The sequence below is a fragment of the Meriones unguiculatus genome, chromosome 14 (assembly GCF_030254825.1).
Source record: "Meriones unguiculatus strain TT.TT164.6M chromosome 14, Bangor_MerUng_6.1, whole genome shotgun sequence".
Taxonomy (NCBI): Eukaryota; Metazoa; Chordata; class Mammalia; order Rodentia; family Muridae; genus Meriones; species Meriones unguiculatus.
The window spans coordinates 40,514,028-40,535,418 of record NC_083361.1 but is presented as its reverse complement, the minus strand read 5'-3'; the positions used below and the strand labels follow the sequence as shown (position 1 = coordinate 40,535,418).

Here is a 21,391-nt window from a genome sequence, read left to right as displayed (position 1 = left end):
CCATACTCTGCCTAAAGTTTGGCTCTGAGTCTTAGCATCTGCTTCGATCCCCTGCTGGGTGGAGTTTTTCAGAGGACATCTACGGTAGGCTCCCATCCTGTTCCCTATCTTCAAATGCTTCCAGTGCTTATTCTATTTTCCCTTCTGAATGAGAATTAAGCATCCTCCCTAGGGTCCTCGTTGTTATTTAACTTCTTTAGGTCTGTGGATTATGTATGGTTATCCTGTATTGTGTGGCTAATATCTGCTTATAAGTGAGTATATATTATGTGTGTCTTTCGAACTTTGCATAAGTTTGAAGGTCAATGAGATAAGGATCTTCTTTAATTTTAGACAATTGTTATACAAATGAGTACCAGAGTAATTAAATTTTGAAGCAACAGGATTCTTGCCCTGTGTGGAAAGCCTTTATGCTTCCTCTTGTTACACTGTCAGGACTGACAAAGTTTTTCCACTCACAGATGCCAAACCCTTGTGGATCTAGAGAGGAGTGTTGTGCTTAGATAGGGAAGGAAGATTATCAGAGCATGTACTGTGCTTCCTCCTATATGCATCCAGCTAATCTTCCAGGAAACTAGCTGCCTGAGTCAGACTTTCTTTACACATTTTCATTTTACCCATAAGGAAAGTGCCACAGAAAGACTGGCCAAGGAAACAGCAAGTAACAGAGCTAATATTTTAATTTAGACCCTTGCTCTTCCATTATTAAGATATTACCCGTACTCAAGAAGCACAAGAATGATCCATCCTGTTGCAGGAGAGGGAGAGAGAAAAATAGAAGTCCAGAAGCAGCATTTGCCCACCTCTAACAGAAACACAAGTGGAAATCATATTCTACTTAGGTTGACCAAGAAGCAAGTTAAGCTTTCATAGAAAAGCTTTTGAGCCTGGTCTTAGAGATGAATACAACAAAGATCAAAGAAATTCCAAAAGGGAGGAATGAGCCACAATGGTTCAAAACTGGAAGTGTTTGCATTGTGGATAGCTGTGTATAACATATCACATATTATGTCTGTATTATGTGGTTCTTGGCTTAGCAGGTGCCATCCAAGAACAGCAGGATTTGTCGTTATCATCATACAAACAGAGAGCACATATACACAGACAAAGAATGACTAAATCTCTAGGCAACATTATCTAACAGTGGGTAGCCCATCTTTGACTGAACTGTCATTATAGGACACGTGGTTGGACCAGAAAATAGGACATTGATGAAGATGGCTGAACATGTGGTACTAGGTATTAAGTAACTGAGAAAAATAAAACAGGTGATTAGTAAAGAGACCTGAAGAACATGGATAGGACAGAAGGCTGGGGATGTGGTCAAGGCTGTCACATCATAAAATTATGAAGTTTGGAATGATCATACAAGACGAGATGATTAAGCCCCTAAGGAGAAATGAATCCATAGCTTTCTAAAACTGAAGGGTTCAAGATCTACGACCGGGGGGTCAAAAATGATCAGATTTTCACTACACAGAAGCAAGTGACCAAACCCATTGATAGTGCGGGGAGGGAACAAATGTTAGCTTAAATATGGTCTGTAAATGTCTGTAACATTCTGCCTTCATCACTTAATAACTATATGGCAGGAAAGCTGATATGCTCTTTGGCTTGTGAGTCCTTGCCTGTCACAAGAATTGAACCTTATACCACTCCTAGCCATAGACCTGAAGGAAATGATGGCAAAATGCAAAAGTGACACCTGCAAACATGTATTTATCATAACCAGTCAAAATAGCCAAGATTCAAAATTAGTCTACATGTTCAATCAACAAAAGCAAGGTGAAAGAAAATATGGTATTTATACAAAAGAGTATTACTCAGCCATAAAGAATACCAAAATCATGTCCCTTGCAGGAAAATAGATGAAAATATAAAACATTAAAACAGGTAAAGCAGACATGGAGAAACAAGCAACCACTACAGGTTTTCAAAGATTTACTGTAGTGTATGACTACAAGGAAAATATGTTTTCTAAAAACTACAGGGTAGTTGCATATATGAACCTTTAGCAATTGTGAAAACATGCACAAAACCTGTGCAAGCTCAAGACAGACAAAATTCCAGGATAGGTGTGGGGTTGGGCATGAATCCCCATCCTTAACTGAGGAGTTACTGATATTTGGTAGTTGCTGGAAAGGAAGAGTCAGTTTTCTTTAAAGATGTGGTCCATGGTGGACTGACCACACTCCAGTGGTCAGGTATCCATGAATATATAGGCATCACAAGTTGGGCTCAATGGGTTAGAGGGGAAAAAACCCACAAAGCTGGACAGGTATGGAAGAAGGCCTGGATCTGGGAAGGAGTCAGGAGAAAAGGATAAATATGATCAAAATACAAAACTCTCAAAGAACTATGAAGAAATAAAAACAAAATGTACAGAACTGTTGATAGCACAAAAAGGAGAAAACTGTGAGGAAGAGGAGCCACGAGCAACAGAAAACAGTGTAGGAGACAGGCTGCATAGCATCGAAGCACATTGGATGCTTGAGTGGAGAGTCATAGAGGTGGTCATGTGCTTGTGAAATTAACATATAGCCAACAATCACAATTTAGTAAATTAAAAAGTAAGTGTGTAGCGATTAAAATATAATTACCGTGCCATGGTTATTAAAATATAAGCACCATGCCATGGTTACTAATGATGGCTTCAACACAGACCTATGTGGCCTGGGTTCAAAAGTCATCTTTGTCATTGTCACCAAGAGACCTAAAACAGCTTGTGCAAGGTTCTGTGCTGCGTTCACTGTCATCAAAACAGCGAAGTTAACAAGCTCAGTGGGGTAGATCTCTGGGTCATTATACACGAAGCACATGGAAGTGTTTTGTGCACATCCTAAACACTTAAGGACTGTTAGTTTGCACAAGGCAACCATAAAAAATCTGTGTGCTGATGTAGCTCCTAAGGATGTTCCGAATGAAGGTCAGGACTGCCACACAAAAATGTCTCCATCAGTGTGAGCCTGTCGATTGTTGCAGAGCTCTAGATTCTCACTGACAATGGCATTAAAAGCTGCTGCTAGGCCACAGAGATGGTTCACAGGGTAAAAACACTTGCTGCAGGACTGATGGCTTGACTTTGATGCCAGAGACTCACACGGTGCAAAGAGAAAACCAGGCTTTCACAGCCGTGTTCAGATTTTCACATGTGCACCGTGGCACACTCCTCAGCAAATAATAAGACAGATTTTGTTGTTGTAGTAGTTGTTATTTAAAAAAAGCAGCTACTGCTATCCCTCCTGCACCTAGAGAACTTCAGCAGCTCCCAAGATCATAAAGAAAAAAAGCTGAGAATAATGACATATACTCACTGGGTCTGACTGTAGAATTCAGACATCCAAGCACTAAACTAAATTACATTTCTAGGAGCAGCAGCAATATGCTAATACTGAAGGTGCCAGAGGTGCCAGTATCTAACACACACACACACACACACACACACACACACACACACACACACACACACCGGATAAAAACACACGTAGAACCTGTCCCTGCAATAGTCTGAGAGCATTGTGGAGTCACTAACAGGAGAAGTAGATAATAATAAGTAGATTGGACTCTTGCAAAGCAGGTCTAGAAATGGCAGCGGTAGGGCTGACTCAAAAAAGAAGTTACAAGCTGAAGAACAGTTTTAGCACTGTGGAGTCTACAGTCCAACAAACACAATAACAAGTGAAGGACTTACTAAACTATGTTCTGAGAATCAGGGTTTCAGACTGTTTAAGACACAGTGGAAGAGTGTGGAGCCAAGAACTTCATTTCTCACCACCCCAGTGATCGTGCCTGTTCTGTCCTGAGAGTCACTGGCTTAGTAATGTTGGGTATTACTCTAGTCATCACATACATGAGGTGCTTACAGGGGAAGACAGCCCCACAGTATGGGGCTTTCTTTCTTCACAGAGAGCAGTCACAAGGGAAAACAGAAGCACATGCTGGGATGGAAGATGTGTTTGTGTGCCTGTGAAGCCCTTTGCATGCAGGTGTACATTGCTATGGAGGCGAAACTGGGGCATTATCCTGCTATGATAATGCTAGGCTGCCTGGCAAGTGAGTCCCAGAAACCCACCTGTCTCTGCCTTCCCAGTGCTGGGATTGTAAGAGCCTACCCCTACACCTAGCATTTTCACAAGGTCTCTGGGAATCAAATACAGGTCCTGATGCATTGCCGCAAGCACTTTACCAACTGAACTGTCTTCGAGATGCAAAATTAACATAAGTAAAAGGGGAACAAGAACCAAACTTTTCAGCCTGATTTTGCCTCGGCTTGAGAGCATTTAAACAAACTGACATTGTGCCAATTTTAAATGAGCTGAAGACACAACTCAGAGGACCAGGACACTTGTTCTTCATCCAGAGGACCCGAGTTCAGTACCCAGCATCCATCTTGCTGGACACAAGCACAATAACTCCAATTTTAGGGGATCTGCCACTATTTCCAGCCTATGTAGGTATGTGTACATGCATGGGCACACACACACACATAAAAATAAGGGTTTAAGCAGTAGTTACAGTGAGATAATTCAAATACAAGCTAGTTTCCTACAGGGGATGCCCTTGGGTGAGTCATCATCACCTACATTTCTAGGTCTCACTTTTTCTACCAGTAAATATAAACATTAAAACTCCACTCAAGGGAGTACCGTGAGGGTTAAAAGAACATATTATGGACGAAGACAGAGCTCATTTCACAGTGAATATCTCTGAATACCATCACTGACATAGAAGTGCCTTAGCCTCAGATAGACTACTCAAAGAATTATCATGTCTCAGCCTGTTCTTTCCATAACAACTTCTCCCCAGTTAGATAATGTTATTTCTATGGCTGCAAATGCACAGTGGTTTCATGACATACGGACATTCTAGAAGCTTAAAGTGCATGAAACAAATGTAGTGGGAATACTCTTTCCCAGTAAGGAAGAGACCCTTGGGTTGACTGAGGCCCATCAGTCTCTTAATCTATGCTCCATAGTCCCCCAAAGAGGTAAGATGGGAAATTATCATTCAATCTTCTCACTCCCTCGCCCCCCCCACAGCTGATTTCCAATTATTCTCCTTTGACAGATGTCCTCAAAGTGGTTAAGAATACTTTGTTTTGTTTTGTTTTTGTCTTTGGTTTTCTTTTCAAAGCAGGGATTCTCTGTGTAGCCCTGGCAATCCTGAAACACTCTCTGTAGACCAGACTGGCCTCTAACTCAGAGACCTGCCTGCCTCTTCCTCCTGAGTGTTGGGATTAAAGGTATGAACTATCACCGAGTTATGTTCCTTTCTTTCCTGAGCAAATGAAGTGTGAAGATGCTGAGCTATTGGGCCATGCGAGAAAGGAAGGCGAGAACACAAACTGTCACACAGTCACGTGAGGTGGATAGTTGTGTTTGTCTCATGTGCTCCCCTCAGGGGGAAGTGTAACAAGTAGGAAGGTGTTTTGTAACCTGCACTTTTTTTCCTTCCTACCCTTCTACCACCCTCCATGCATAAGGAGGTGAATCCCACTGCTAGGTAGCCATTCACACGTCTGGAAAGTTAGTTGGATAAGCTCGCTCCCTTCTGCTTTGCAGCACTCCTGTGCTTCCACTTTGAGAGAGGGTGACTTCCTCTTTCCTTGCTTTTGTCTAAAAGCTAGATTGTTTCAGAAAAAGAAATGTATGTATTTCTTTCAATTATATGTGCCCAGAGAAGCTTATGTACATGACATGTGTGCAGGCACCCTTAGAGGCAGAAGAGCCTGTGAGATCTCCTGGAGCTGGAATCAGGTCTTGAAGTGCTCACAGTGGCTGCTGGGACCCAAACCCAGGCACTCCGCAGGACCAGCAAGTGCTAATAACTTCTCAGCCATCTCTCTCTCCAGCGCCCTGAAATCTAGATTCTTGTTTATATTTTAACAACTCTCTTTCCTTCTTCATTGCTTACAGGAAATGACATCACTGCCCAGCACCCTCAGGCCCTATAGACTTGTGCTGCTTATACACTGACTTTCACAATCCTGGTGATTTTAAATTTCTCTAAGGTGTACTTTCTATGCTCTTCCTCAGATCAGATGCATTTAATAACGTGAAACAAGGTAATTTATTTGAGAAGATTTTATTGAATTTGTGTTACAGAAGAGTTCTAAGGTAATATAACTAACCAGTTACATCTTTATAAAATTAATCTTTGAATTTGGATTTCTTTCTTTTTGTTGTTGGTTTGTTTTGTTTTGTTTTGTTTTTGAGATGGGATTCTCTGTGTAACCCTGGCTGTCCTGGAACCAAATGTGTAGACCAGGCTGGTCTTGAACTCAGAGATCCTCTCACCTCTGTTTCTCAAGTGCTGGAATTTAAAGATGTGTGCCACCATACGTGGCTGAATTCGGATGTAAGTATAAATTATTAAGTTTACATTTTGTTTTACTAGGTAGCCTCTTTTAATAAAAAAAATTAATTTAAGGTCAGTTGTTTTATTTTTTTTTCTGTGTGAGGACGAAGAATGAGCAAGAAAAGAAATATTCAACTTTATATTAAAAGTATTTCAAAAAGTAAGAAAATTTACCCAATATGAATTTTTTTAATTTTGTTAATTTTTATTTTTTAAATTGTAAAAGTCAATTCTCTATAGCATTGTAAAAATATATCTTTGCTACTGTCGTATACTTCAATATGTACTGGAATATCTAAACTATAAATAGAATTTTCCAATAAGGTACACATTTCAAAAATAAATTAAAGAACATTTGTTTACTAAATAAATTCTTTACCTATAATGTAAAGTAGTGAGCTAGATCTAAAGTAGACAGACATTTCATGTTATTTAATCTTCCCTTTGATGGCTGATAGCTAACTTCTGACCTAGCGAGCTACACATGGAGTCAGATAAAGGCTGTGAAAAATCAGAGTGGGGACAAAATAAAATAAAATTTATCGGCTAATGTGTAATCTATTATTTCCTTTGCTCTTAATTTTTCAAAGAACAATATGAGAAAACATGACATGAAATGAAGGACTTTGGTCATTGAAGTTGTTTTTCAAAATAACAAACGATATGAAAGCATCATTTCCTTAGCTCAAATAATGTGGAGAAAAATGAATGGATTTGGATTCTTTCAAGTGAAGGGCTAATTTCTATTGTTTTTCACTTTCATGTTACACATGTGAGAACAAATACACATACATACATGCACATACATGAGCATTCATACACATACACACCCACTGATTTTCTTTCTCTTTAAAAAATACTAAATTTTTGAAATTTTCATACCAAACATTTTGATCATATTTCTCTTTGCCCCTAACTCCTCAGCCCCTTCCTCATGTTCCATGAAATGATCACACATTCTACAGTCGTGTGCAAGACTGGCTTATGAATAAAAAAAAAGACTCAGCGCTTCTAAAAAGAAAAATGCAAACAATACCTACATCATAGACCTCCCGACACAGGCAGGATTAACATGCACACAGGCGGCCAGCAGGGAGATGTACATTTTTCATTTGTACACATTTCTGTGATCTCCTGCCCCCAACACCCTGGAGAATCACTTGCACCCAGTAATATTTGCCCTGTAGACAGGAAAGCTGGTGGCTTGTCACCCACACAGAGGTCACCCGGCTTCCCTAAGTCAATCAACTTGCTGCACGTGGGGAGGGCTTGTCACTTAAGTGGAGAATCCTGTTCTCACCCCAGGTGTGGGACTAATTCCCTCCTGCAGAGTTTGGAAGAATAGACTGATTCAGGCAGTTTTAATCTATTTAATCTAATCAAATCAGGGCCCGGGAACCTCCCTTTGTCACATCTGATGCCTGTCCCCATATTAAAAAAAAAAAAAAAAAAAGGATTGCACAGGCTGAAGGCAGCCTTCTGGGTCCCTTGGTACATCATTAAGTTGTAAAAATGACTTCATCACTCACGACAGAGAAATTAGGCTGCCCGATGGTGGCATAAGGCACCAGGAGCATTATCCTACCAGCTGCCTACCTGACTTTCTTGCACAACCCTCCCTGCTACCCCCACCCGGAAGCTGCGCTGCAGCAGCAGAATGGTGCAGTGTAGAAACCAGAGCTGGGAGGGGGTGAGGGGTTTGCAGAATTGAGAGAGAAAAAACGGCCTCTGTCAGCAAAGCATGAGCAAGTCCTTGGAGACTCCTCCCCCCTCCAGCCTATCTTTTCATCATTCATCTTGTGGTAAAGGGTATTTTCTTTTGTTAGAAAAAATAATAAAAGGTTCCATTACCCCAGATACCTAACCTATCGGGCCCACAATGGCAAAGCAGCTACATGTTTGATAGGCTACTAGGTGAGTGGGATAGAAAAGGTAACCTCTGACCCTAAAAGACTGGGTACTAAAAACCACCTCCACCACCAAGGATGGTGGTCCCCTGCAGCAAGCTGTATGCTCAGAGTCTGAAAGATTTTCTCATGCAGAAGAGACGGAAAGATTTCTCACTGAGGGCTAGGAAGCTGCATCAGGAGGTGGACACTGCCATGAATTGGTAAGTAGAGATGGAGGAAGAGAGAGACAGACATGATAGATACATGGTAAATTGAAATTGCTAGTTGGTAGGCAATAGATAGATGGGTGAAAGAAATAATGATAGAGAAGAACAAAGATAGGTATCAGTAGATGCACACCTAGAAAAATACAGCGACTGTGTATATTTGATGTCAGGGCTTAGGAACTCATTTCCAAAGCTCATTCTAATAGCGTAATTGAATAGATTAATACAACTTTGATACTTGATTTCTTAGAAGGAGAGGGAACTAGCAAAAATTATTGTTCAGACCTAGATCTAAGACAATGTGTGGTTGTTTATGCTAAACATGTCATTCATCTCTAAAAATCAAACTAACAAACATTTTTTTTATAATCAGAGAAGTTAGAAAAATCTACCTAAAGTATTTTATTGTTATAAAGGAAAATGCACATGCATTTTGGTTTTTCTTTTTCATTTTTAGGTACAGATTACTGTCTCTTTTATATTAGGAAAATGGAATTGAGTTATATTAGTCAAAATCCCATGGAAGAATTCTTTCTTTTTTTTTTTTTCGCAAACAGAAGGTTTAAATTTTGAAATCTTCTAGGAGCCTAGATGGACAAAGGGTTAAGTGGAGAGGAAACAACTAAATGCCCCTTTTCTCCTGAAGAACTTCAACCATTCTTCTGAGCTATTGTCAATCATGAAGTCCATCTCTTCAAAGAAAAGAACAGTCGCACTGTGGCATAGAAGTTTAGAAGCCAAGATACCCAGACACCTAGATATACAGGTACAGACAGACAGACAAACAGACAGGCAAATACACACAAACACATACAGGAGGCAGAGGGAGGGGGAAGAAAGACAAACACACACCAGAGAAACATAGACACACACAGACACAGAAATACACACATACACAGATAGACACAAACACACACTAGAGACTCAGAGAGAGACACAGAGGGTCACATATAAAGAGATACACACACACACACAAACACACATACACACACTCACGCTGTGTTTCTTCTCCTGCTCAAAAAGAAAAAAAGACAAATCTAAGGATCCCTTGGGCTTTTGATCCCTAATTCAAGGATTTATCCCCTGGATTTGAGGCATGACAGATTGGAGTCCTTCATTCAGGGAGCAGATGGTTCAGCCTGCTGCTGTAAGTAAATTTCACAATGGATCACACAGTGGTATGCAGAATTTTACACTCCCTGTAGTCCTGTACTCCAGGAGCCTGAGCTCTAGCTGGGGTCCCCTTGGCACCTAGGAAAGGTAGTGTAGTGTCTGTAAAATGGGAGAGCTGGGCCAGATGAGCTCTGCCCAGCTTTACCAGACGTTCCTGTCGAAGGAGAAGATGATGCTGCAACTAAGTAAGCCTCACTTCCTCTTATCCAAATCAACATTTAAAAAATTAAAATCAATTCTAAAGACAAGAAGTGCCTACAGAAGACAAAATGACACAATGTGGATTGAGCATTCTTAACTAGAGGACAGAAGGGAGAAATGATTGCAGCTTTAGAAGCAGAAGTCTGACCTTGAACTTGAATTTCTCCAGCTGTGTTTACCAGCCTACATCTCAAAGATAACATTAGTTGGATCTCCCTCACTTTCTACATGCTTGACCAAAACTTCCATTTTAAAAATAGCTACTTTAACACTTTCTAATGAGGTTTGTATCATTTAGGTGAACAATTTAATTCTAAATAATCAGTTTGGGAGAATTAATTCTTACAGCAGAAATACAACACATGGTCAAGGATGTTCTATTACAGTGGAAATAATCCATTTACCTTAGCATTAGTAAAATAAGGTCATGATCATAGAGTATTTGTTTCTTTCTTTTTAATGTAGGGTTGTAGCAATGACAAATGGCAGCAGCCAACACGTACATCATTCCAGATTCTTCTCCTTAGGCTTATACAACCTCTTGTTCGGCTTCCAGGACAGCAAACCGAAGCAGGTACTTTGGTTTTGAGAAGAAGGAAAAAGAGGTAAGATGTATGTGCCTCTGAGTTGTTAAGTAACATACTCAGGATCTTGAGCTCATAAGATTTGTCTTTCTCGTTTTATTTCTTTAGCCAAATATGCATCATGGCCAGGTAATATTCAAGATGGTAGCAATGTTACCATGAAAATTCAAACAAGCAAAAGAAAAGCACAGGTAAGACTCCCTGCACTGATGTAGCTCACACCTTTTGGAGAAAGGAAGGCATTAGACCAAGAGAAAAGGAAGACATTCTTGTCATCCCCCTGCTTGAGAAATGGAGAGGATGGAAGCAGGTGGAACTTTTTAAAGTGTTTAAATAATATTGGCACATACAGTTACATTGTTAGACACTGAAAATATATCCACCAAATTTCCTTGGCCTTCTTTCTATCCCTGTGATTAAACACTTGCCACAGCCCTTGCATACAGGGCTGAATACAGGACAATCACACATCTGGGCAACTCTGTATATGTAAGTATCTAAATTACTCTGAGTCTCATGTACCCTGTACTAGTTTTTTTAAAAAAAATAATTTGCATCAACATTTTTATCACTGTTTTAAATATGACCACATCGCAAAACATTACAGATTTTTAAAAGGAATCTTCCTTTGAATCCCATCTTAAGACCCTCCCCACAGGTGAATAAAGTCTTCCTCCAAAAATACTCAGTGACTCCTTAAGGAGGGAATGTAAGAAGCATTCTAGTGAGCTGGACGTTCTCCCTTCTGACTCCTTTAGCAAGTCCTCTTAATGAACAGGAAAGTTAACTATTTAGAATATGATCAATAAAATGACCCAGATTCTGAATCCTGAACCAAGAGTAAAACTGTCTTGACTTATCAAGAAAATGGAGAAGTGTAATGTGCTGTTTATTTTCCATTGAGAAATTAGTGGAGACCATAGTTAGGATTCCTCCTCCCCCTAGGAGCTGTTTCCACATCTCCTTCCTCCCTAAAAGAGGGCAAATGTGATCCAAATGTGGTTCACAGCAAAAGGGAAGAGGAGCAGCCCCTGGATTTTGCCCCAGGGAAATCTCAGCCTACAAGAAGGAACATTGTGAATGAACCGGCAGGCAAGTCTCCAGGGCAGAGACCTGCCCTGTGGTATTTTACTATTTCTGGAAGAAAAAAAAAAAAAGATAATAGGAGATATTCATTTTTTCCAGTCAGTTCTACAAGAGTCTCAAGTATTTCTGTGTAGAAAGCTTTCTTGGACAAAATCCTAACTACAGTTTCTAGCAAGAAATGAACATTCAAACCCTGTTAAAAACAGACACATCTGGATGACTGAATTATTTATGATTTTGGTCATATTTCCTTAACAAAGGTTTTTTGTTTTGTTTTGTTTTGTTTTGTTTTTCTTTTTCTTTTTCTTATTGAGCCACTAAAGCTTTTTATAAGCAGAAAAAAAAAATGTCCACACACTCTCACCTATTTTCACATGAAGCTCTCACGTGCTTAGGTTTGTTCCATTATAAAACCGAAGCAAATATGTCAAAACTCTGAGATGTTGGCTCTAAATCTGTATCCTCATGTTACTCTAACACTTTTATCAACCTCCTCAGTCAGGTAGAAGCTAAAATATCATGTTTGGAGATACTGAGTCTCTTTCATTTGTAAATATTTCAAAGGTAAAAAGAATTGGATCCACATTAGAATTCTCAAGCTTTGAAGTTTTTCCTTTGAAAAAAGCATCCCAGGTACCTAATCAGCGGATCTACGTTGCTAAACGGGACAACAAAAACCGCAATAAGCTTGCTTAAAAAAAAAAAAAAAAAAAAAAAAAAAAAAAAAAAAAAAAAAAAAAAAGCAGGAAAACCTGTTTTTCTGACTCCCCGCTGTCACGAAGAGCTACACCCGGAGTCCTCGCTGCCTGTTCCTGGCAGGAGTCCTGTAAGTGCTTTAGGTTTGGCCAGCAGAGTACTCAGACTGTCACACGGTGTGGGATCTTCGCTATCGTTTGGAATTACTTGTTAGTTTATTTGTTGGTGAATCCTCTGTTAATTTTTCCTTCGTTTAGAAATATTTCAGATATGCAGATTTAGGGTATCTTTCTGGAAAAATGTATCTTTAATTTTGGAAAAAACTTAAAATATTTGAGAGTCTAGACCGAGAGTGTTGCTCCCTGTTCTAAATCACTAAGCGTCAACGAAGTTCGTGTTTTCTTTTAAAAAACTCTTCCTGATATCAAGTTTTTCCTAATCAGGATGATAAAATTGGCCTTCATTTTACAGAAGAAATCCACCTGCTAGGTCGGAGTGCTTTGTGCCCTAACCCCTTGATGTAGATGATATTCAAAGATATTCTAACATTTTTGATCAGCCGCCTTGAAATCTCCAATCTAAGCTCTAAATGCCTCAGATAAACTTCCAGGAATTCACCTGGAGGCCTGGAGACCGGTCAAGTAAACCAGTCCTTCTGGACCCGAGGATTAAGCCCGGGAATGATGCTGGGAGTTGCGGGTGAGTGCTAGGGACACGAACCCTTGAGAGCCAGCCTGGGAGCTGACTAGCTGGGACAGGCCGCCTTCCAGACCCCAAACGTTTGCTGGAGTAATGGAGGAGGTGAGGAATTACACGTCAGAGGTCCGAAGAAAGGCCCCACGTCTTTATTTGAGATCTGGAAGCGTGGGACCAGGAGAGCTGAGTGCTCAGCCTCAGTTCAGACGCAAAGAACGAGGTTTAGTTTACCCTTTGTGGCTATTGTTTTTCATTAAAATGCACTCAGTGAAGCAAACAGAACTGTCTCTTCCCCCCTTCCCTCCCCCGGTAGCCATGCCCTCCTCCTAGGTATCGACGGCCGCAAGTCTTTATGCTCCAGGGGCGTCTCTGCAGGTGGACCTCGGGGGAGGGGTGCCCCCCTGAAAGCTGGCGCTAGGACCTCCATCCCCACAGCCGCTGCAGGACTGGAGGCCAGAGGCCGAGGGACGCAGCTGAGCAGCTCGGCTCCCTCCCGCCCCTAAGCACAGAGCTCATTAACAGGTGGAATCGCACCCGAGAGCCCTAGATTCCGCCCGCATCCATAGAAACAAATCCTTCAGGCTCACAACACCATATGGGCTAGCTCTGGGGCTAGCCTTTGACACGCCCTGCTGGAAGGTCTGCACCACCCGGGTACCTATCTGGGCATTCCCTTCCTCTCCCGCCTGTGCATCTTACAGCACCGCCACGTCTTTGCAGCATCCAGCACACATACCGATCCCACCCCACCCCCGCCCTAATGGAAGGCACAGGGGAGTTTTTCTAATAGGTCTGGTAAGAGTGGCCTAGCGCAGCCGACCAACGCGCGCAGGTCTTGGCGAACCTGAGCCCTTTCTTGCTTCCGGAGGCGCGGACCTCAGCGCTGCAGCCGGGAAGGCGTGTCCGGAAACAAAGAGACGCCCTTAGGGAGTTTTCAGATATCCCCGGGCTGTCTAGAACCGGCGCAAACAGGTGCAGGGAGACCCGACCTCACACTCGCTCAGCATTACCGGTTCGCAGCTAGCCGCGATGCGATATATCCGCCCGGAATCTGGGTGATGATGTAGCCCCAGAAGAACGACCCGTGAATCATCCCCACAGTTTCGGGGTCCCAGTTAAATTTGGCTTTCTATAGGAACAGAGGAAAAAAACACAAAGAAACAACAGGTCAGGGAGACGTTGGACAAGGCAAAGTCAGTGCACACAACTCAGTTTTGATGGTCTGCGTGTTCTGAAATGCTGAGGCCAGAGGCTACATTTTCATTTCACAACACAATGACTTCTGACAAGAGGGACTCTTTTTAAAAAGGTGTTGTGGTTCACAACGAAGTATGGAGTGCCAGGCTCCCTGTGGGAGAGATTTTAGAAGCGCCCTCTGAGACTTTCGGACTCCGGGAAGAGGATATTGGTTAAGGTCCCTTTGGCTGTTGCCAGCTAGTAAGAATGCAGGTAGTGGGGCTGAGTCCCCGAATGGAATGCGACCCTCAAAACCCTCGCGCGGAAAAGAAGGCCAGAAAGGCTTGGAAAATCTGGATGGGTAGAACAGAAAGGTTTGGGGACAGTCTCCCCGTGGTGGCGGTAGTGGGAGGTTCTGTTTAGAGCTGTGTGGACCTCAAGGCCTGACTGTCTAAAACACACGGTGCCACAGCAAGATACTGTAAAAGCCCAAGCTTCTGCCTTGCCCAGGAAACTGGGAATTAGGCTTTTGTCTCTTGCAATGAAAATTTCCTGTGTATCCTGGGCTCCAGAGGGCCCAAGGACGCAGTTCGGCTCCAGAGTGTTCCCAAGTTCTGTGACCAAACCGACCAGCTCTACTACTTTCCCCGGAAAGACTTTTGTGACCTTCAGCTCACCTTCGCCCACGAGGCATCACTGCGGAACACACACTGTAAGGTTACCGCGGCGTGCGCTCTGGTGAAAGCAGATTCCTCTACCCCCGCGGCTTCTCTTCCAGCCTGACTCCTAGGCCTTCGATCCTGTCTCTTCCTCAAACCTGATATGCATATGCTGATCTAACTGCGGCGCTTTGTTTCTTTTAGTTTGACAACTAAACGGTTTTTTTTTTTTTTTTGGAGGGGGGGGATCTAGACAAATCCAGGAGGACAGTATAATGTTATGCCCAAAGGAAAATGTTTCTTTTTAGATTTAGAAGACGTTGCCTAGCTCTCATCTGTCATTCCTTACACAAGTCTAGTGAACCAGACACTATTTTATGCCTTGCAAATGAGGGGTGCAAAGGCAGGATTAGAACGAAAACGGCAGATAATATCACTCTGGTGGTTCCTTCCAGGATGGCGGGACAGGGAAGGGCTTAGACAGCATGCAAGCCTTCCTCTTTCGGTAGGGGAATCCAGCTTTGTGAGCAGTGCGAGTCCGCTAGCGGCTAACGCCCACCTCCTTGATAACTTTGCCTCCGCGGTGGATGGTGCTGTTGTTGACCATGTCCACAATGGCCACGCCCAGGTTACAGCGGATGCCAAAGGAGATGCAGAAGCCGAGGCCGCTCATGATGGCTATGATGTAGCGGCGCGGCAGGCCGAAGCAAGTGCAGTCGCAGAGCGGAGCCTTCTTCTCGGGCACCTCCAGGGGCTTGCCGTCCTCGGTCAGCTCGATGGTCTCCCGGGTGTCCTGCTTCTTTTCCAGCACCCTGCGGGCCAGTGTAGGGAACAAAGGTGCCTGAGCCTCGGGATTCAGTTTGCCCAGCCCTTAGGCACTGAGGATCTGGGCTCTGACTTCTTCCTTCAGAAGAGTTGGAATGCAGGTACCATAGAACTTAAGACTTCTGTGAGATTCTATATCCTCCTCCCTAGGCAGCAATGCCTACACCTTAACACCCTCTGGCCTAACTCAGTGAACCCTAGATCTGTCCCTTTTTTGTGTGTATCAATTTACATACAGTCCCCTTGGACCTAACTTTTAGGGTCATCAGGGGGCTAGAGACAGGGTTGGGAGAGGGTTGGCTCCTAGGTGATTTACCCAGGCTACCTCGGGGCCTTTCTAACAACTCAGTTCTATCAAGAACTTGCGAAAGGCTTAGAGCCACCACCTTAGTCCTTCTCCTCACTCTACCCCAGGGTAGCTTGGCTAACACTTCCTAGCCTTGGCTCTTGGGGTGCCATTTCAGCACTCCCTCCCCATCTCTCTCTCTCTCTCTCTCTCTCTCTCTCTCTCTCTCTCTCTCTCCTTCAGTCTTCTCACTTCATCCCCCCCCCCCCCGTTTCTTTACTCCAGTTAGAAACAAAGGCCTCCGCAGCATATGGCAGACACCTCAGCTTCCTTCCTACAACATGAATAATTAATCATTCACAATCTTGCGTCATTACTACCTCAGTTACAACACACTGAAAAATATCTCGGGCCCATTTCCAGAGACAGAAAATGAGATTCCCGGATTTACCAAGGGGTGCCCACACCACTGTCTGTACCACTAAGAGAAAGATCTGATTTTCAAAAGAAAAGTATTTCATAAGATTTGACCCTTCTCAATCAGTTCCTCTTAGGCTCTGATCCTTGAGGAAGTAGGGAAGAAAAGAGAATTGGAATTATAGAAGGACTTTGATAAAAGGTGTTTCTGTTCTCATACTTAACACATCCATAAAACATCGATTTTTTATAAAAGAACAGGGTGGAAGGTAATAGCTATCTCTCAATGTGACTGGTATTTTTTATATTTAAACAATGTCTTAAATTAAAATTGACAAACTCTCAATTCATCTTGTAGTTACTTTTAATTGTGTGCACACCACTAAATGACACCATTTCTTACACACATATACATACACAGGGAGAGAGAAAAAGAGAGAGAGAGGCAAAGCCTATGGAATTTTAACATCAATTTGAGACATGTATAGCTTGAAACATGGCTGCCAAAAAACTTAAAGCTGTCTTCTAAATTTGATCAAATTCCATTGCAGAATAGGTCATTTAGCTGTCTGTGATATGCTATGTGGGTGTTTATCAGTGATATATAATCCAGGCACTAGGGACACAGCAGTGATTTTTTTTTCTTGCAAGAAAGAAATTCAGCCAATTTGATAATTTTTGCATTGGCTTTAGATACCTGAATTTGCAACCTTGACCTCTGTACCTGAATTCCCCACCTCCCAGCTGTTTCTGAGCAGCTGCAGGACTGCAGGGCGCTTGCGGCATCTACTGCCGCAGAGGTGCGTGATGGTGTCTACCAAAGCCCACCAGAACTAAGAAACATGGAAAACAGGGTTGTGCATTGGTCATTGTGTTACAACTCTTTCAGATAGCCAAGGCTTCAGTTTCCAAATGTGAGAATGAACGCTGTTCATGACCCATTTTTCTACAGTGTTTGCTGTCTCATTGATTTTGCTTGTATCAATGATAAGAACTAGTATTCAAAGAAGATATAACACACCTGGCAGGACCTGAATTCATGCAAAGCACAGTATGCTTAGTGTAGTAGTTACAAAAAGGATAGCATTTAAATTTTTTCAATCACTTTCGAAGTAATTTGGCAGCTTACGATTCTGGTTGTTCTTAAGACACTGTGACATTTCCCACAGAAGAGATAGACTTCTAAAAATAAGCAAGCAAATAAAAATGTATGTATGATATTTTATATTCAAGAGAAAAACATCAATGATCAATTATTGATATATTTGGTCCTGTCTCATTCAATACAGAATTTCCCATGAGAGAGTTCTTAACTGTTATTTTGCAGCTGAGATCTAGAATTTTTTTTAAAATCATTTTTAAAGGGGATTGGCCTTTGTTAGTCACTTGTCTGGATCAAAGAAATTTTATAAGCAAAAGTAAGACAGGATTTCTAAGCAGGTGCTGATGAACATTTTGGGATTGCAAAAGAGGATTAAGATCTGGATTGGAACACATGAGAATCTGAGAATCCTCAGGTAATGAAACAAAATCACACACACACACAGACACACAGACACAGCCACACAGACACACTATAGGTTCATTTAGTGCCACATTCTTGCATTCATAAGCAGGTTTCCAATGGAGTCTTGCTTCAACAATAAGCAACAAAAAGACTTTTCCACCATGTTACAACCTCTCCAAGTAAGCAAGCTTTACAGAAATGGTCTTGCAGATTCTGCCATGGTGAGCCCCAGGTAAGCATGGGGTTGCTTTCTCTTACCTGTAGATCTGGCCGAGGGATTTTCCAGCAAAATTCTTTATCCCCTCTTTCCCCGGGGCCAAAATCCTTTGTTTTACCGACTCCATTCCTGTAAAGACTGGTGTCCAGCCTTGGTAGATTTAAATTGTGATGGCTATGAAAGGCGAATTCTGCGCATAGTCTTAATCGGTTAAGGTAGGGCTTTTTCTTCTCAGCAAACAGAGGTGAGCTTTCCAGCAAGGCTGTGAGTTGGAGAGGGGAGGGAGGGCGAGAAAGAGAGTACAACAGAATAGCTGCATGCAGCCCACGGGTTTCCTAATAGGAGAACTGGTACACACAGTCACAAAGTCTCATTGGAAGGGGAGGATCCGGTAGCCGAGGGCGCGCGCACTGCCGTGGTATTTGGGCGGGTGCTGATGAGTCCCTGTTCTGGAAGTAAGCTCACCAAAAAACAACGTAAATTCCCGGTTTTGCGGTCTTATTGCAATCAATTCGCTGTTTTTTAAATCAGATTGGCCAGAAACGTCATCGAATCCTTGTGTTAGGGAAAAAGAAAGAAAGAAAGCCCTACTGTCTAAAATGGTGACTTTGCTGATAAGAGCTCATAGCTCTCAGAACCCTTGGGAGCTTCCCAGGCCTCAGGTGAGCAACTGCTGTTAGCTTCCTGCTTTACTGTGGTCTCCTCCCATCGCGCCGGCGTAATTGTGCTCTGCGGCAGAGTGGCAGAGTGGAATTAAGACTGAGAATGTTAGCTGTTATTTTGCGAACTTGAGTGAATAACAGACACACAGCTGTGATTTAGGCAGCGTCAGGGGAGACTGCATAAAAGCCGACCGCGCCCGTCCGTGCGCGCATCGCAGCTGAGCATTTCAGTACCACGGACAGAGGAAGTTCAGGAACCCAGGATGCTGCTTTTGGCTAACCGGCTTGCCAACTCCTAGGGGAGCTGGGCGGATCGCCCTGACCAAGGGCCTTTGTAGGGCTCTTCAGGAAAGGATGCTATGGAAACCAAGTGGTGAGATGTCATCGTCTGCAGAGTTCTCAGAAGGAAGGCTGCTTTTGGCTCTGCAAGGGAGGAGGGCTTTATTAAACATTGACAAGTTACTCTGCTTGGCCTCCCGCTGCCCAGCATGTCCACACCTGCTCTGACAGCAAGGCGGGGAAGCAGCACTGCAGAAGCTTCTGCTTAGGTGTGCGGTATCCAGGTGAACATCTGGTCCCCTCCGATATAAAGCATATGTTTACGGGATGCATATAATATTGTTTGTGTGTTTGATTCATCCCCTAAGATGAACAAGAAAGGATGCAGAGAAATGGAGGGAGACAAAGAGGTGGCAGAGAGAAGGAGAAGAGACATAGAAATGACAGCTGTAACTTTAAAGCACTCCTTCAAATGAAAGACAGGCAATTTGTTATGAACTCTTTGGAATTCTAAGCTTCTTTAATTAATTAACACACAATACAATACTGAATTATCTCCATACGTGTAAAATGTACCTGTACCTTATGCTTGTCAGCAAATAATAACTGATAATGTTTACAATTTAACACAGTATATTTATACTCCACTGAAATCTCACTTTTCCCCTTTATGATACCTTCTCCCAAGAGGAGGTTTTTTTGCTGTTGTTGTTGGTTGTTTGTTTTTGAGAGATGGTCACACAAGGTTTTCCATCTTGGTTGCATATGTATAACATCAGTGAACTTATTTCATTAAGCAAATCAATTAAATTGTGCTGAATTAATGTGACTTATTAAAGCCTTTCACATGGTTCACAACCTTCTCAGAGGCAGTTCAGGCAATTGGTATGAAACAGACTGGCCTTGACTACATCCTTAAGGTCAAACCTTGGATGCTATTTAAACCAACAGGAGAAGTGGGTTTTATACAGAGACTGTTGGATTAAATCCCAGAGGTACATGCAGAATCACATAAGAACATTCCCTTACTATTTCATATTAAATGTGGAAAATGTATTTCCCAAAGAGAGAGATGAAAAAATGACAAAGAGCTAAAACCCTTTTGGGATTGTTAAGTCCAATGCCTGTAAAATTATATTTTACTAGGAAGTATGGTTGATAAAGAATACCATGAGCATATTTCTGTTATTTGGCATATCTGCATATGTGAATATGTTATATATTAAATATATATTTCAAAACTGTGAAGTCATCTTCAAAAATATCTCTGGAAAGCCACAAAGTACATGCTATATACTTCTATAGGAGATCCAGTATAAAGGAATAAAAATACTCTTATAGAATTGTCTCATCGCAAACAAAATCTCAAGGCCCTTAAGACTTGCCTCACATGCCCATCTTTCAAAATACAGGTTTAACAAATATTTAGATACTCAAGTCACTGAAATTAATTCATTTAGAATATGAATGGTTTTCCATTGTGGATGTTTATGTAAAAATGGAAATTACATTAAATATCTGGGAGGCTGAAATGATGAAGCAAAAATGATTCTCGTAAGCATTTCCACCCCAGCTGACTAGAAGTCAAAACCACCAAAACCCAAGATGGCTGCATCATTCATGTATATTCCAAGCAATAGTACTCTGGTATGAAGATATTGTTCTAGAATAAATAATTGCATTCATCTGCATTGAGAAATATGATCTAGTTTTTCCTCCTTTTCCCAGTAACAGTCTGAGTGTCTGAATGGAAATAAGAGCTAGTATTGATTTACTGATTCTAAAAATATTTATTGAGAGCTGAGAATTGTGCTAGGTCTGGAAACATCTCTTGTAAGGTCTCACAAGTCACATGGCAGATACACATAAATATCATTAGAAATAATTATGGATAAAATTAGACAGGATAAAAGCATAGTCTCTGTGTAAATGTGTACAGACAGCAAGAAATCCTTGTTTTTCTTAATATTAAAAAAAAAATGAAACCTAGAAAATGATGACAGCCCAGTGGCCAGGGGAGGGCAGGAGGATGTACAAAGAGAGCTGGAACATTCCCATCAGTGGTAAGATAAGGTGTAGTCGTGAATAAGAGGAAGTTCTGAACACAGAAAATTATGAGAATTGCTACTGAGTCTCCAGAGACTGAGTAGTGTCATCAGGTTCTGCCCACAGGAATAACTGGTCCCACCATAGCACACCTATTTATTAATCCAACAGATTTCATTTATCCTTCTCTGCATGTGGTCCAAACTTACAAACACTGACTATGAAATTCTTGGGCCCTAGTGAAGTCATTAAATTCATCTTTGGGCAAATATATGCCAATAATTATGAATTTGACTTAGATATATTTGTAAAAGCCCTGATTTCTGTGGGCGCTCTCCTTCTCCCTACAAATAAGTAGCCTATCCATTTCATTCATTGCTTCTGTTCCACCATTAGACAGCTTTTCTT

General features: G+C 41.9%; 1 protein-coding gene across 1 annotated transcript in view; it reads right to left on the bottom strand.

The window, feature by feature from the left end:
- Positions 1-18,977, bottom strand: part of Slc17a6 (solute carrier family 17 member 6) — a 39,669-nt gene extending 20,692 nt beyond the window's left edge. Inside the window, exons 1-3 of the mRNA XM_021657649.2 lie at positions 18,038-18,977; positions 15,304-15,556; positions 13,920-14,038 (exon numbers count right to left, since the gene is read on the bottom strand). Of these exons, the coding sequence (XP_021513324.1) occupies positions 13,920-14,038; positions 15,304-15,556; positions 18,038-18,123 (458 nt within the window). The 5' untranslated portion in view covers positions 18,124-18,977. The remainder of the gene's footprint in view (positions 1-13,919; positions 14,039-15,303; positions 15,557-18,037) is intronic.
- Positions 18,978-21,391: the final 2,414 nt, after the last annotated feature.